This window comes from Echeneis naucrates, chromosome 24, assembly GCF_900963305.1.
Source record: "Echeneis naucrates chromosome 24, fEcheNa1.1, whole genome shotgun sequence".
NCBI lineage: Eukaryota > Metazoa > Chordata > Actinopteri > Carangiformes > Echeneidae > Echeneis > Echeneis naucrates.
In genome coordinates this window covers 13,769,237-13,785,515 of record NC_042534.1, presented here as the reverse complement: position 1 = coordinate 13,785,515, position 16,279 = coordinate 13,769,237, and the positions used below count along the sequence as shown (strand labels likewise).

The 16,279-nt window shown below is 39.5% G+C and overlaps 1 protein-coding gene across 5 annotated transcripts in view; it reads left to right on the top strand.

The window, feature by feature from the left end:
- The first annotated feature begins 7 nt into the window (after window positions 1-7).
- cep128 (centrosomal protein 128) overlaps window positions 8-16,279 on the top strand; it is a 34,151-nt gene continuing 17,879 nt past the window's right edge. For all 5 annotated transcript variants that reach the window (XR_003840486.1, XR_003840485.1, XM_029496880.1 and 2 more), the window contains exons 1-16: window positions 8-317; window positions 527-720; window positions 883-969; window positions 1,487-1,619; window positions 1,883-2,001; window positions 2,325-2,416; window positions 3,513-3,585; window positions 4,017-4,139; window positions 7,260-7,346; window positions 7,848-7,922; window positions 8,104-8,251; window positions 9,167-9,306; window positions 10,573-10,644; window positions 10,924-11,109; window positions 13,448-13,636; window positions 14,129-14,590. Coding sequence is in view for 3 of the 5 variants with exons in the window: in XM_029496880.1 (XP_029352740.1) it covers window positions 541-720; window positions 883-969; window positions 1,487-1,619; window positions 1,883-2,001; window positions 2,325-2,416; window positions 3,513-3,585; window positions 4,017-4,139; window positions 7,260-7,346; window positions 7,848-7,922; window positions 8,104-8,251; window positions 9,167-9,306; window positions 10,573-10,644; window positions 10,924-11,109; window positions 13,448-13,636; window positions 14,129-14,590 (2,166 nt within the window). In the remaining 2 variants the exon portion in view is untranslated. The remainder of the gene's footprint in view (window positions 318-526; window positions 721-882; window positions 970-1,486; window positions 1,620-1,882; window positions 2,002-2,324; window positions 2,417-3,512; window positions 3,586-4,016; window positions 4,140-7,259; window positions 7,347-7,847; window positions 7,923-8,103; window positions 8,252-9,166; window positions 9,307-10,572; window positions 10,645-10,923; window positions 11,110-13,447; window positions 13,637-14,128; window positions 14,591-16,279) is intronic.

Here is a 16,279-nt window from a genome sequence, read left to right as displayed (position 1 = left end):
GGTTGTTCTTCTGTTAGCTACCACTCCCAAAGCGACAAACTAACGGTTCGTTTGTGGTGTTTCAACAAAGACCGCACGCACTTTCGCTGTTTCCACCGGACTTACTTTGTGTTTTATAGTTTCACGGTATTTTCTCAGAGCTAAATTACTTGGCTAACGTTGTGGTAGCTAGCTAACGTTCACAGTAGTTGCCACTTGTCGTTAGCCGACGGGAGAATCGCCCACAACAATGTCCAGGACTGTGATTTATTGGGAAGGACACAGAGTGAACTCCAGCGTTTTGCTGGCCAGATAAATTGTCTCCACTGGTTGTTAAGGTAACGATGACAAAGATTCCATTTCCGTTTGCAATAACAAAAATATATATTGTTAGGTAATTGCCTCCCCGCTTTGTTCGTTAATCTGATTAATGTTGCAGTTATCATTTAGCGGTTTTTTTTTGTTGTTGTTTGTTTGTCGAAGCCAGAGCTGATCGCTAATCTTCACATTCGCCCAGTCAGCAGTTTTTCCGTTACCACTCCCACAGACCTGCAAAAGACTATGGACACATCCAGTGAGTCGGATTCATACAACAGCTTCTTGGGACCCAGGGCTCGGGGACGTGAAGTCAACCACAGGCCCAGCAGGGCCAGGGACAGGGCCAGAGCCAGTGGGAATGGAGGTGACGGTGGAGCAGCAGACATCTCCAAGAAGATGACCACCCTGGCAAACACACTACAGGTCCCTGCTAACCCTGCTTCATGACACAGTCCCACCTGTGGACACTGATTCCATCCAGATGCAAATATTAACCCTTCTGGCTGCGCCACAACTAATTTGTCTTCTAAAAGTTTATCCCCAATTTCATTTGAATTGCTAACTGAGACTTTCTTTCTCTGCTAGGACACCAGTAGGAACTTGAACAAAGTAGACCGGATGCTGGGTCATTACAGGGAGCATACAGATGATCAGGCTGAAGCCATGGCACTGGTGGGACACCTGTTTTCATCTACACATTTACACACTAATAATGTAGATGGTTAAACCAATGGCCACATTTAGATGTTTGGTTTGCTTTAAATGTGTATTGTGGAAGGGCTAAACCTATACTTCTTGAAGCTATTCTGAAGAGAACTCTAGACAAAATGTCTATTGTTCTCCAGCCTTCACTGCAGGGCTCTGACAGCTTTACTGGAAGTAAACTGAAGTGCTGGGGTTTGGCAGTTTATAAATCCACCTCTGTAGTTCACTACTGTAACATTTAAAGCACTGCAACAAGCCAATACGAATGTCTCTTATTATTATTGAAGTTATTGTACAGTACTTTGCTTTGTTTACTATTCAGTAGTCAGTATTTATTCAGTTTTTGTCACTTTTTAATTTTGTTGACTTCTGCTCTTCAATTTCTCCACTATCAGTTCACATTCTCAGATGTGTAATTTTTTACTTTGGAACATGGATTTTCTGTTTTCCTAGTCAATTCTGAGTGCTCTATTTTCTGCTGCAGCTCAGGGAAAACCTGGAGGAGTCAATCAGTCAGCTGCAGACACAGAGACTCAGCAGATCTAATGGGGCACGGAATGCTTCCGCTTCTGCCTCTACGTTGCATACCAGTGACCTGGAGGCCTGCTCGGGGTCAGGTATGGATAAAGAGAAAGGCTTTAGCTGATAGATGTATTCTGATTTGGGTTATTTGTGGTTGTAACACAGGTGTAAAATATAGAAGTGGAAACAGGATGTCCTTAATTGTACATATTTGTATTGGCAAATTTGATGTGATAAACATCAAAACCAGATAATATCTTACTTTTGCGACACCATTAGCATGTTTGTGGATTTTTGTGACTTGGTCCTTGTGATTTTGTTTTCAAAAACAAACTATTTCTAACACCTGTGATTTCAGAAGGCCAACGTTTCTATCCTACCTCTCCACTGAAGGACTATACAAGCACTCCAGCAAGGAGGAGGAGGTCTCAGTCTGCTGGCGTTCGCTTCAAGGACTCTGGCCTGAGGGGAGAAGATGTAAGCGCTGCTGGCAGCCCATCTATAAATCAGTGCCACTTGTTATTTCATGTAGTTTGAAAAAGTAGCCACAAGGGGGTAAAGTGAGTCAAAAATATAGAAAATGAGTTATGCTAATCTTGCTGCCAAGTAAATATAGGTTTGAAGATCTGATATATATTTTCTTTTATGACTATAGACACAATACACACAGTGTATTTAGGACTTAAGTGTATTTTTGAAGTGTGCTGACTCAGTTTCTGTAATTGTGCCCCTCATGATCATGGCTAGCTCTGCTCTGCTTTGTTTTGTATTTAGTATGTGTTTGTGTCTGTCTCACTTAGATTCATTCTTTACACCAGTCCTTGAGGGATCTGCGTTGTGACCAGCAGCGACTTTCTGATGACCTGGATAGAGAAATCCTTAGGAGGAATAGGTAATCTATTGGAGGAACAAAGTCTGCACATCAGTATACCAAGCTCCTTGTTTCTCACATTAGAGCCATGTGATGCAAATACTTGTCAGAGCAAGATTTGAAAAGGTTCAACACAGAAATCTGTGATGTTGTAATCGATGTTTACTGGGAAATATTCATTTTTAATATTCATTAATTTATTTACATACTTGCATATTCGTTAATTTCATTAAACTATTTCATTAAAAGATTTTTTGTTAAGAAAACAGTTCATAAGGATTTGAAGGCTACACATCTTTTGTAATAATTTAAGTGAAGCACTAAATGACCTAAGTCTTCATGCCTTTGAATAGAATTTAGATGAATTTCCTGTTTCAGCATTAGTTATTTGGATAGGGCTTTCCTCATTTAGTTCTCATTTTTAGTCAGCCTACAGACTTCAACATTATACATTTGTTACATACATTATACATGACATTCATCCATTCATCTTCTATCGCTTATCTGAGAGCTTGCAAGTCCATTGCAGGGCCATTATGCATGACATTTACAAGTATATTACAAACTAACTTGGGGCTTGTCTCTGTCTGAACCAGAGCAGGATGTTGATCTTATACTTATTTTCCACTACTTAAAAAAAGTTCTAGCTTGAGCTTTGGCTTTTGCTTGTATTTTATCTTGATTTTTCTAGCGTCTTTGAGCATCTGTAAAAGCATGTAACAAATAAAATTCATTATTATTTGAAAATAAATGCATGGATTTTAAGTCTTTGAAATCTCCTTGATGAGAAGGTGATGAAAGTGTCATGGGAAGCTTAAGTAAAAAGGCAGCAAATCATCTTCTCGACATACATTAAAAATTTGACATTTTGAAGTTATTAAAAAATATTTCCTTTCTGGCAGGCTGACCAAATCCAATTGATCCATCACACTATTTCAACATCTGAAGCTGCCTGAATAATTCTAGTGACATGGCATTATGCATTCACATTTTGATCAATGATGCCCTGAAACAGGAGATTTCAGAGCAGGCAACAACTTTGCTGTGTAAATATTGCCCACCTGTTGGGAGTTGTCTGCTTTTTATGTTTGTTTGTTTGTTTCTTTCTTTTTCATAGGTCTGAAATTGATACCAGGCGGGCAATGGAGAGCCTCACAGGGCACGTGACAACGTCTGAGCTACAAAATTCAGTAAGTTCTGGCTGTGTGTTTCCTTGTTAATACTTCAAGTATGTTTTCTACTGGATGCATCAGAACTCTAACTTCAAATAGTATGTTGGTATAATTTCCAAGCACAGGGATCCTCACTGCACCATCACTTCTGTGACAAAATTTGCTGCCTCAAATGATAACCTGCCTATTTAATAATTTTTTTTTGTCTTGTCATGTCTCTTTATGGGACAAGATAAATGTATTATGTTTCTCATACAGGTGGATATGTTGCTTCCTGATTAGACAGGGATTTCTTTCATCACAAATTTGATATAAATATCGGGCCTAAATTGTTTTTTTTTGTCATCCACCCTTTTAATTTCCTGTGGTCTCATTTATCGCGTTCTACTGCTGCTCCCTTACTGGGAATGTTTACGTGACCTGAAGTGTTCTCCTCCCACTGTCGGAAGGTGTCATCCCGTGTGGAGAGGCGTCTGGTAGAGCTGGAGCGAGAGATGCACGCTGATGAGAGGAGCATGGAGAGAGAGAGAAGGCCTGAGCTGTGGGCAGCCATGTCTGACAAGCCACAGGAGGTAACACTCATCACCTCCACTCTCATCTGCTGCAGCCCCGCTGTTCTACACCTTCCGTGTTTACAGTGTACTTTCTCATTCAAAAAGAAAGGAAAAAGAAAATCAAATAAGTAGGAAATGAGGATGCACATAAATACATGAATTGTTAGCGAGGCAAGAACATAACTATATTTACAATTACTCATTTATTAGGGCAACACAAATTAACATATGGACAGAATCCATGAGGACAGTTAGAATTTAACATCAAAACATCACAAAGGAGCAGTGCAACTCTATAGTTTCAGAGGCAAGCACCAAGGATGAATGAAGCATACATGTACAGTACGCTCATAAAAAGTAAAACCATCGCATGTTAGCCAGTGGCAGACATTGCATAAGTCCTGTAGTCTTCAAATACACTAGGAAGGCATTGATTCAGAGAGAAGATTGAAAACATTTCTAATATATCATCATCATCCATTTTCTTTAACTTCCTGGCAAAAGTACTAAAGGTGTGTAGGTCATGCGATCCTAGTTTTTTTCAAAAGTTCAGTAAGAATGGGAGTACAGAGACCATTGTGTGCTCCTTTTTGATCTGAGGCAGAGTGGTCAAATCTTGCCTCTTGGTGGAAAGTCTTTCATAAATAATGTTAAGTGTAGAATAAATACAATGGGGCATTTACATGCTAATTTAGGTTGGTGAATTTAGTAGACATTGTCTGCTAAACATGAGCATGTTAGCATTATTGTTGTTGTCAGTATTAGGTTTAATGCCTAAATGCAGACTATGTATCACAAGAGGAGAAACTTGAAAGTAACAGTAAAGGGGAAATAAAATTGAGGGGCAAGCAGGGGAAATAATTGCCCATTGATTATCCTTGAGTAATAATGAAGACCACTGACATTTACACAGTATATTAAACCTAGTTTTTTCAGTCATGAATGGTTCAGCCAACTTTGGTCAAAAAAGATTAAAAAACATGGCAATGTTAAAAATGACTGACAAAATGTTTTTCAAGCTTTGGGTTATCATTCTTCACCTTCTTAAAAGAAGTCAGAGAAGATGTCAGCCAAAGCCTATCATTATAAATGGCGTGATTTGTAATCTTCCATGCAATTAGATAACATTGATACTGTTACTGTGGTGACTAATGTTCTTAAATTATAGTCACATAACGCAGATTAAAAAGGAATCCTAATTTTTTCTTTACCTGCTGGGTCACTGTGTTTTACTCATAGGTTTTTTTCTCTAATGCATTATGTTCTTCTATTGTTTGTAAAAGCAGGGCGCTCACTGTCTCACCTAGCCCTCTTGCTCTGCTTTATGTGACTATAAAGCACACCTAGGCTGTAAGGGATCGCGCTGACAGACAAAAGGATTCTCAGGTGGTTTTCAAAAAGAGGGTTTTTATTATACCCAAAATTGCGAAAAGAAATTCAAATACAAAATATATAACTAAAGTTCTGGGCCCATAAAAGAGGTCAAAGAAACAGAACTCAACTAATGAGAACGTAACCCTACAAACAGACCTGCCAAAGTGAACATAATGGGAAACATATATACTGGCTGATCAGACCATAAAGACACAAGAAAGATAACAGACAAACACTACCAACCAAGCAATAATTAACAAACATATGAACCCCTGCCCCCCACCCCAAAAAAAAAGATGAACTCAACTAAATTAACCAAACCCAAAAATACCAAAACTAAGTATTCAAAAAGAAACAAACAATATAATAAACAGTAAATAATAAATGAACAGATCCTCCATATGAGGTGGCAGAAATTGGTATGTCCCAATTGGCCACTTTCTGTATTTAACTGGGCCTGGCCAGATGTCCTTCAGGAGCAGCACCTCCACACCGGTAACTGAAAAAAATATACATTAGAACTAATTAAAGAAACTGCACAAAAGTTAACCAAATGTGCGCTACAAAATCCAGTGTGTTGTCATTTATTTGTTTGTAAAGTGAAATGTAATTAAGATTAACTAAATGGGGGGGGGGGAGACTACAAATGTAAAAGAAACCAAAGTGTGAGTGCCCACTTCGATACCAATTTCAATGTAGCTGTGTGGCTGCAAGTGCGGCCAACACATAGGCAATTACTTTGATGCACTGCAAATGTTCACTAAGCAAGCTATCACAACTGTTTTTATATTTCAACCCAGTCCTTTTTTTTTTTTTTGTTTTTTTTTGGACACATATTTGTCTAAAAGCAAGAGAGCTCCGTCATTAGGTGCACTTTAGTGTTGCAGACTCTCAGGGGGATGCATTCAGTATCTGACCACAGTCTCAGTAAAGAACACATTATCTTGTGTTATTATTCTCTTACATTGCTACCTTGTATTTAGCCATACAAAATCATTCATATTGCACCTTGGAATACTGCTAGTTCATATTTGAAATAACTGCCCCATTTACTTCTTGGCTACTGATGTGGAGGACAGTGTTTTCTGTAAGGTAATCAGTGTCTTGGCATCCATGCGTTTTAATTGCTCATACCTGCTGCAGTTTATTATTAGACCACAAAGGGTCACTGTGTAGCTGTATCCAGACTGATAACCTAGAGGTTAGATTTTGCAACATACTGTGTAATGATAGCAGCTACCAATTCATTTGCATCCCTCTCTTCTGTAGTGCCCTAATGGGACACCAGCAGGGCCCGAGGCGATGGGAAATAATGCATTTGTCCAAAAATTAAGGGTAAATAAACAAGCTTGAGGAAATGAAGAGGAAAATAATCTCTTTTACTACTAAAGAGCAGGAGAAGAGGGAGAGCAGAGAGCACGTTTATTCCCCACTGATGGGCCCACTGTGATGTGAATCAAATAGATGATGAGTCACTTGGTTAGCTGTTATTGCTAGCAGCCGGTAATTCATCACCACAGCCTGCTCAGAATGAGTGGGATTGAGTGGGATCTAAGCTCTTGTACAAATCCACCATGATGTCAGTAGCTTGCTCTAAAAAGATGAGATGGTGGTATACTGTGATGCAATAGTACATTTCGTGTTGCATTGATACAGTAAATATGGGTACACCTATTATAATGCATGTTGTGTCTTCTGTGATTTTTTTTTTTTTTTTTTGTAATTTTATTTTATTTTATTTTTATTTTATTTTTTTTTTTGCAGGCTTTAGGGAAACGGCAAGTTTCATCCCAAGAAAAAGATGAGGCCATAACATGCAGGCTGCTAAAAACTGAGAGGGAGAAGTCCAAGGTGATTTGTATTAAAGTAAAAAATTGTTATCATTCAAGATTTTAAAGCAAAACATTAGTATCTAAACACTTTTATGCTGAAAATTAAATGAAAGTTCAAAGTTCAATTATTTCATACTTGTGCCTTACTCAAATTCTATACATTTTGATACCTAATGATACACTGTAGATCAGTGGTTCCCAACCTTTTTTCAGTGAAGTACCCACTGTAAATATTGAGTACACCCTAAAAAACCCTAAATCATTTATAAGGGCTTTTTAATTGATTGCTATTTTTAACATACACTTCTTAAAAATCTCATGTACCTCTTGGAGTGCCCTCAAGTACCCCCAGGGGCACACATACAGTACCTCCATTTGAGAACCACTGCTGTAGGTGACCAGCTTTATTTATTTATTTATATTTTTTTTTTAAGAGAATCTCACCTCTTGTTGACTACATTAATTTAACACTTGATTAATTTGCATTGCACTGACAGTGCTGTTGTTATGTTCTTCTAAGGTGGAACAGGATTTGGAGAGAGCTAGAAGACTACTAGCGCAGTCAGAGGATAGTAGAGAGTCACTTTTTCATCAGGTTTGTTTGTGGATTTGTATATGACGATGTTGAGGTAAACCCCAGTGATGCAGAAAAAATTGTTGTGGAGAGATTTTCTTGAAGCCTTCTGTGGTCTTTTTTTCAAGCAGTTTATTTTTTACTGTCAGATGTCTTTTTTTTTTTTCTCTCTGTGTCTGCTCATGTGGCTGATGATACTCAGGTGGAGGACATGCGTAGTGAGCTGCTGAGGACGAGGAAGGAGAACACTGAGCTTCAGAGGGCCCGGCTAGAGACTTCTCAGCCCACAGCTCAGCTGCAAGGGAGCCACACTGACAGGGAGGAGGGAAGTGGTGGACTGCGATGGCCAGGTACTGAATTTAGGTCTGGACTCTGGAGATGAGGGATAGGAGTATAAACAGGACGGAAAGGATTGGGATGTAGGTGAGAAGGATGGGTTACAAGATTGTTATGCCAACCCTGTAACCATAGACATTGCTGGCAATACATTGTGTTATTTTTGTCAGTTTCTCCTTGAAGAACATCTTCATGCAGTACATATACATTGCCAGTGGTTGGGTTATAATAAAATGCCCTTTAAAAAAACTCAGAGAATGGGTGAATGCAGGACACTCGGAAGGGAGCCATGTAAGATCAGAGGAAAGCAAAGGGTTAATGTGGAGCGTTGGTCAGAGGACAGAAAATTGATTGTACTGTTGCACAAAAAGAGGAGATTAGTGAAAAGAATCGAAAATCTTACCTTTCTGTGCCTTACTTTATTTTAGTAGGGGTATTGGTTTTAGGGCATTAGAAGGGTTTAAAAGGTTGTGGAAGCTTAAAAGTTACAGATTATCTTAAGGACATGCCAAAATGTATCATATTTTCAAAAGACTGTATAAGGGACAGTTATTGTTTGTTATTTCATAATGACCCAATTTGTTTATAGATTGTTTTGATATTGATATAGTCTTGCATCATTCACTTCTATTATTGCACTTCCTTTGTATTCTGTTTATATCTGTTGGCTCTTCTTCTGCCACAAGTGACTGAAGTGATTGACAGTGAACCATGCAAAATTGGTAAAAAGGTGAAAACAAATTCAGGGTAAGGTTAGAAAACAGTTCTAACTTGAAATCTGCTGAAATATTTATCCTAAAAGTTGCCAGGCCATTTATCTTGTAACCTAATCCATCACTTCTCAGTCACTATGTGCTAACTTTTCCTCTCCACTTGACTGCAATCTGACTATGTGTCCGTGGGCATGTGTGCATGTATACATGTTTTAGATCGTTCAGACCTAGAAAAAGAAGTGGCAGAGCTCCGAGCCCAGCTGTGTAAGGTGTCCATCCTTGGTGAGGTTGAAGAATTGAAGAGGGCTTTGGAACGTAAGGAGAGGGAGAGGGTTCGACTCAACTTACAGGTGGAGGTTTGTGTCTGCATCAGAGAAATTGTCACATGAGCAAAGAAGAGAATTGGCTCTGTGCTTCTTGTCTTTCTTTAGTCATCCATTTAGGTGTCTTTGCAGTATGTTCTAAGGAATAAATGGAAGCACCGCAGAGCTCTCAGCTTGAATGCAAATGATCACAACACAATCCTGACATTGACTTTGCCACTTTTGGTGTCTCCACCCTGAGCAGGGTTATTTCAGTTTTGTGAGATGCCTCTCATCCATGGTCACATCCTTTGCCAACTCCATGCCACTTGATCCTCTTAAGATTGTCAGATGAAGTGACAGTTAGAATAGGAGATCAGAAGTCAACCAGCAGTCATTTATCCTTCTCAGGCTGGTACGACATGCCACTTCCATCACTGTAACAACACATGAAAAGAAGATCTAGAAAAACGCATCTCCATGCTATGCGGGGCCATTCAAGGCTATGCTGGCTATCAATAAATGTTAGTAAGAATAGCTGCACTTTAAGCTCTGCTACATTCCTCTAATCTCTGATGTTTCTTTTACTGAAAATGTGTTTAAACTGCCACGCTCCTATTGCTGAGTAGGCGTTAAAAGATGAAGTGGGTGTTTGCTTGTATCACCTGGGGCGTCTCTTATGGTTTTTATGTCTAGATCAAAATAGACATCAGAAATGTTTCATTTTAATGGTAAATGAGCCAAAATGAAGTGTGATGAGGAGAATGGTGTGAAAGATTAAATTTTTCAGTTGCTGAATTTATAAACAGTCTAATAGGTCTATGACTAATCAGGCTACGACTAATTACTCCTCACTCATAGTTTTATTCAGTATAAATACCTAAACGATACCTGGTTAACCTTACCTGCCCTCACTTTAGATTTTAATCAAACTTCAAAGTGATTTTCTTGTGGATATGAAGTTAATCCAATGCAGCTCTACTCTCGGACCACTTCTCAGACCAACATAGCAGATAATCCTATTGTAAGCATCATGAAAGCATAGCCCGAGTGTTCTTTGACCTTTCTGTCTTGTGTGCTGTCCTCTTTGCTCACCATGGCTGCCCTTTACCACTTATCTTTTCTTAGCATTTATCATACCCTTTTTTCCATGCTTCCCTTCATAAACATCACCTGTCTATTCTCCAGTTTTCCCCAGTTTCTATTACCCTGAAAGTGTTCCTCCATACCCTTGTGTGTCCCTTTTGGTTTTCTGTCTTATTAGCAGTAGAGCTCACAAGAGAAACTCATCGTTGACCTTTTCCCTTTTGTATATACCAGGAATTGTCATCAGACCTGGCGCAGTCAGAGCAACAGCAGCAGCGAATGTTGGAACAGTTGAAGGAGATACAGGTATTTTGACTGGTTACTGTGTGCCCCTCCAATTCGTGTCATTTTAATAATGGGCTCTAAATAAGGACTGCTGTTTTTTGTGGCAAATAAAATTAGGAATGTGCTGTGTTAAGTGACTTGTCTGAGCCACGACTTAACAAAATGACTCGGCAAAAAACTGAAAAAGAGAGTAAGGCCTATAAAACATTTTAGGATCCACCAGGTTAGAAAAGATGCCTTTTAAATTCAGATTATAAAAAATGAATATACACTTATTCATAAATCCTCACATCATTTCAGAGCAGAGGGCAGGCTGAGAAGAGAGAGATGGAGACATTACTCCAGGAAAGCACAAGGAGCAGAGATGAATTGAAGAACAGGGCCCAGGAGGCTGTGTGCCAGTGGAGGGCAAAGTGCAAGAGACTGCAAAAGGAGCTGGAGAAGACCAGGGCCGAGGCTCAATTCCACACAGACAAGGAATTGCAGGTCAGTTAAGACAGATGCATTTATTACACAGTTATAGCAGCACAATCAACCTACAAATAGCTGCCGTGAGCAACTAACTGCTGATTTTATTTTAGTTTTGGTTATCTTTCCAAATGGGAAAAAAAAATCTGCCAACTCAACTCAGTGTACAATCCTAATGAGGTCAATGGATTTACCTCATCTTAAATCTAAGACTTTTTTCTATAAGATTCTGTATACAGACTTGAAAAATGAAGAATATATTCTTCTTTGGAGCTTGACCCTTGCAAGAGACTAATAGCCAGGATGTCTCTGTCTCTCTTGCTTCGGAGGTTATTGATTTACAAAAGTGCAGTACTAAATCAGTAATCGCCTCATTAAAGCAACATTTTTGCATTGACGTATATGAACGTCCAGCCTATATTTATGGTTGGTGTAAGCTATTAAAACTAAAACCACTTTGGCACCAGTGATATTGACCAAAAATGCCATTCTCCTGTTTCGAAAGTATCAATATGCATTGTGTATGAGGTACTTGTTGGTAAAGCCTCTCAATGTCCTGCAGAACTCATAATGTATTGCACCTTCATTGAACAATACACAATAAACAAACTTCACCGTTTGATAACAAGCAACTAGAAGGAGTTGTTATCACATATTGATCTTGGTGGTTACTTGCATAAGCTTTCAGTTTTATACAGAATCCAGCAAAAGTTATTGACCACATTTTGGTTGGTGCTGTTGAACAACTGCAGCACAAATGTGAGTAAATAAATAAGCATTGCTGCTGCAACCAGGTGGCTTCAATATTAGCAACAACTGAGCATCTGATTCTATTTCATTTAGGTAGCAGTGGACTCGGGATCATGCTTAACTGTTGGCTTTTACAGTATGATCTAAAAAGAGATCAGTAATGTCTATTTAATTTTTTTTTTTTTTTTTTTTTTTTGAGTACAGTCGAATTATCTCTGGTTCTGCTACAAGCAGTAAGGAGAAAACAAAACCTCTCTCAGGTCTCCCTACAGTTGTGCAACTCACTGATCATTGTATAAGGTAGAACAGTGTGTTAGTGGATGGTGGGAGGTTGGTACAACTTATCTAACTAAGGGCACAACACAGATATTAATATGATTGACACCAAAAAAAAGTTGTATATGTTTATTTGATGTAATATGTCAAACTCCTTTAATTTACGATATGGAAATGTATTTTCAAACCACACAAATTTGTATCCCTTTTCATTCATTCTATTTTTTCAGAGAAATAAGATAACAGCTTTGGATAACCAGGGAAATGCAGAAACTGAAATATTTTTCAGGTCTGAGGCCACCATTACCTTTCATTGCTGAAATAGACTGGAAAATCAGGAAATAAGCACCTTCTGTACCTTTTAAGCATAAGAATCGTGAGGAGGTGATATAAATACATGTCCTTTACATTGTATATTTTTTGTCATGATGAGAAGGAAACAGATCTCGGCTAGGAACAAAATAGTATGTAGAAAATTACCACACATCAGTGTAAGAAACACATAAGAGAAAAATCATCAAGGTTTTAATCAGTGTTGCCACTCAACCAAACAAACTCAACTCACACAGTAAGTAAGTTGGAGGATACCTGTTTCTTGCTCTCTTCATTTTAATTCATACTTTGTTTAGTCTTTATAGCAAGACAGAGTGCTTAGTATCAAAGTTATATTGAAACTGTTGAATAATGTATTTTGAACTTCATAATGATATAACCGAACATGAAGTCAAGTAGTCTGAGTACCTTCATATTGTATGTAACAGCAGTTGAGCCTAGTTGAATAATTAACGGCTGACTACAAATGTTAGCTTCAAAGTCACCTCCCAGTGATTTCCATTCCATTTGAACTGAATGAGTCACCTCCAAACTCACAGTCAGCAGCCTTGCGCCTCACAGAGACAGACAGACAGACTCCCACCTGGCATACTCGACGTGACGAGAATTAATTACAAAATCATTTCTGCCCTCTTAATGAATTAGGGGAGAGAATCAAGCGCTCAATTAAATGATTAGGTTCTGAGCTACTGCAAAGACTTTGCAAATTCCAGTCAAAGCCAGAGTATTAGAAGCAATCTGCCGTGAACAGACCTGACCATTGTCCCTTATCGCGGAGCTGAGTGCAAGCATTTTCCTATCAGTGCAAGAGCTGGTACTGCATATGTTTCTTTCCCACTGTTTCTCTGTCACTCTTTCTCTTGCGCTCATCATTATTGTTAGAGCTCCTCTTTGTACACCATCTTCCTCCTCTTCATTTGTCATTCTTCATTCCTCTTCTCCTCCGCCTCTCCCACCTCTTCTCCCCCACTCTCATGCTCTCTGTTTCTCCCTTCAGGCAGCCAGGGAAAAGGAGAGCTCTCAGGCCCAGCTGAAGGCGCTGAGCCAGCAGACTGAGGCAGCCCGCAGGGAGCTTGCTGAAATCCTAGGTCGTTTAGCCCAGCGCGAGGAAGAACTCCACCGCAAGGACATGGAATTGTCCGAGACCCGCCAGCGCCAGTTGTCACTGGAGCAGGAAATCCGGGAGGTGTGGGATTGAACGTCCAGAAATAGAACTTCTCTTTTAGACCATTAGGGATGCATGAAAGCGACACATTTTTTTTCTCCCGATAACAGGACAGTGGGTCAGGTTTTCATTGAACAATGTCTTTCTGGTGATTTTTATTTTTCATTAATTAAGCGACACACCTTGCAAGACCAATACATTAATTCAATAATAGTTTATTTCAGCCTTTCAAGAAAAAAAGAAAATCCTCAGATATTTAAGTGCTATGTAATGACACATTTTTGAAAGTATCAGCATATATTCATGTAATGCTTTTTGTCACCTTTATCAAGTACCCTTTTCAAAATAATTGTTAGTTGGTTACAACATTCTCATAAATCCTGAATTAAAGCCTATTGCTTAAATTTGTAGAATAATTTGTCTTGTTCAGATAAAGGTGTTGTTAAAGTGGAAAAATTTATGTGTAGTCATTAAAGAGCTTTGATAAGATCTTAATAGCACCCCTGTCCATAGGTAAGGGAGGCCTCAGCTGCCCTGGAGGAAGAGACTCGGCGGCTGGTGGCCATCCAAGTAAGACTAAGAGAAGACAACCAGCGGCTGGAAGAACAGACTGATGCCCACGCCCACCGTTGTCGAAGGGACCAAGACACACAGGCTGAGCTCCAGGCTGCCCTGAAGCAGACAACCTCAGCCCGTGCCCAGCTAGCTCAGCAGTTGGCTGAGGAGGAGAACTCTAAGAAAGAGCTACAGAAGGGTGTCTCAGAATTGCAGGCGAAGCTGACTATGGCACAGGAGGAGCGGGCTGCACTGGGGAAACAGCTGCATCTTGAGAGAGAAGTGCATCAAAAGGAGCTTGACAATATGAAGGCAATGATAGAAGACAACAGGATAAAGAAGGATCGGGAAGTGCAGGACACACTTCAACTTTACCGTCAGGAGCGAGATGAAATGCAGGCCCTGCTAAAGGAAGTTAAAGTAGGTCCTCTTCATGAACATATTTCACAAATATTTTTTTCCTCAAAGGGAAAATACATCTAATGGAACAGTTTGACATAATGGTAATAGACTTATTTTCTTTTTTTAGCTGTTAGCTGATACCACTCTCATAGTTGTAAAGTAATGTGTTATTGGACCTTAAAATAGCATAAAGACAGGAAACAGCTTGACTATGTCTGTCCTGAGCTCACTTAATCCTGGAGTCTTTACTGTTTACTTCGAAACACAGCCAAGTAATATTGTGGTATATGATCACTTTTTCATTTGTAGGGATTAAACAAACACAACATAACTTTTTAATTAGCAAGCTTTTGAGTTGCTAGTGGCTATGGTTATTTTTGGACCAGAGCCAAGCTAGCCAGGGTAGCTGTTCTCAGTATTTACATTAACCTTGCCTACCTGCTGCTGCTAGCGACCTATTAAGCATACAAACATGATGCTGGTATCAGCCTTTACATCTTGACAAGAATGTGAATAAATGCATTTCTCAGTATATTTTAAACTCACCTCAGGGCCCTATAAAAAGCAGTGCAGTTCTGTGGAAAACAAATCTAATGTCTGTGCCACACACTCTTAATTTGTCTTTTGAGATGTCAAGGTTATAAACCAACCAGAGAGATTTCTTCTCTTTACACTTAGGCATGGATCACAGAGTGCCACAGTCTAATTGACATTTAGAATATCATTGGCACACACCTCAAATTCAGCACGGGGTAACATGCCTCAGCCACTAAACATCTGGCATATTTCCGACTCAGCGAGAGACAGACAAAATTCTCATTTAGAGTAATTTTCCTTCTTGGCCAGGACTCTGTCCTCTGAGTGCGGGTGAATCAAGGATAGCTGAGCTCTTAATGGTGTGTGGTGCCCCGTGGATCCTCACGGCCATTCCACAGCTCCAAGTGTGAATATTTAAAAACCCTGATATCAGACCTCAGAAGTCTCATCAAGGCAGTGTTAGAGATAGGGGACTCCTCTTGATTTACTCCCGCATCACCCAACCTCCTTGATGAGTCCTCGTAGGTACATTGTTTCTTAAGGGGCATGGTCTTCTCTGATATGGCTGAGTTTAGCCCATTAGCTGCGCTGAATGGTATTAATATCTGACATAGCTCATTGTAATGGTGTCATTTCGGAGTGCAGTAAGGACAAGGGCGTTTGCATGAGTGTTTTTAAGTACTAGCCTAGGGGTACTGCAGATGTCCCTAAGAATCCCACCCAATATTCACAGAGCATGGCCAGAAGCCTATATTACAATTTTGATACAGTCAAGTGTCAGAAAAAGCTTAAAATATTCTTATTTTCTTGTCCTTGTCCTCTCTTTCTCTTTCCTCTTTCCTCTCCCCTCCCACCATCTCTCTCGCTTAATCCCTCTTTTACTGCCTCCCTCCAGTTCTAATTTAGCATTTTCCATCTGTTTTTCTCTCTCCTCACTCCAAGCAGTCCCCTCTTTCCATTTCCTTCTTTGTTTGTGTCAGTCCTGAGTCTTCAAGTACTCAGTCATTGTTGTTCCTTCCACTTTACTGTACTTGCTGTATAATAATCTGATCTAATGATCTCTGTAGATAGAAACTGCTAATATCTGAGCTTATTTTGCCTTTGTAAGCCTGAGACACAGATCCGAGATTTAGACAATGACTTCAGGGACAGGGCTATGGCATTTATCCA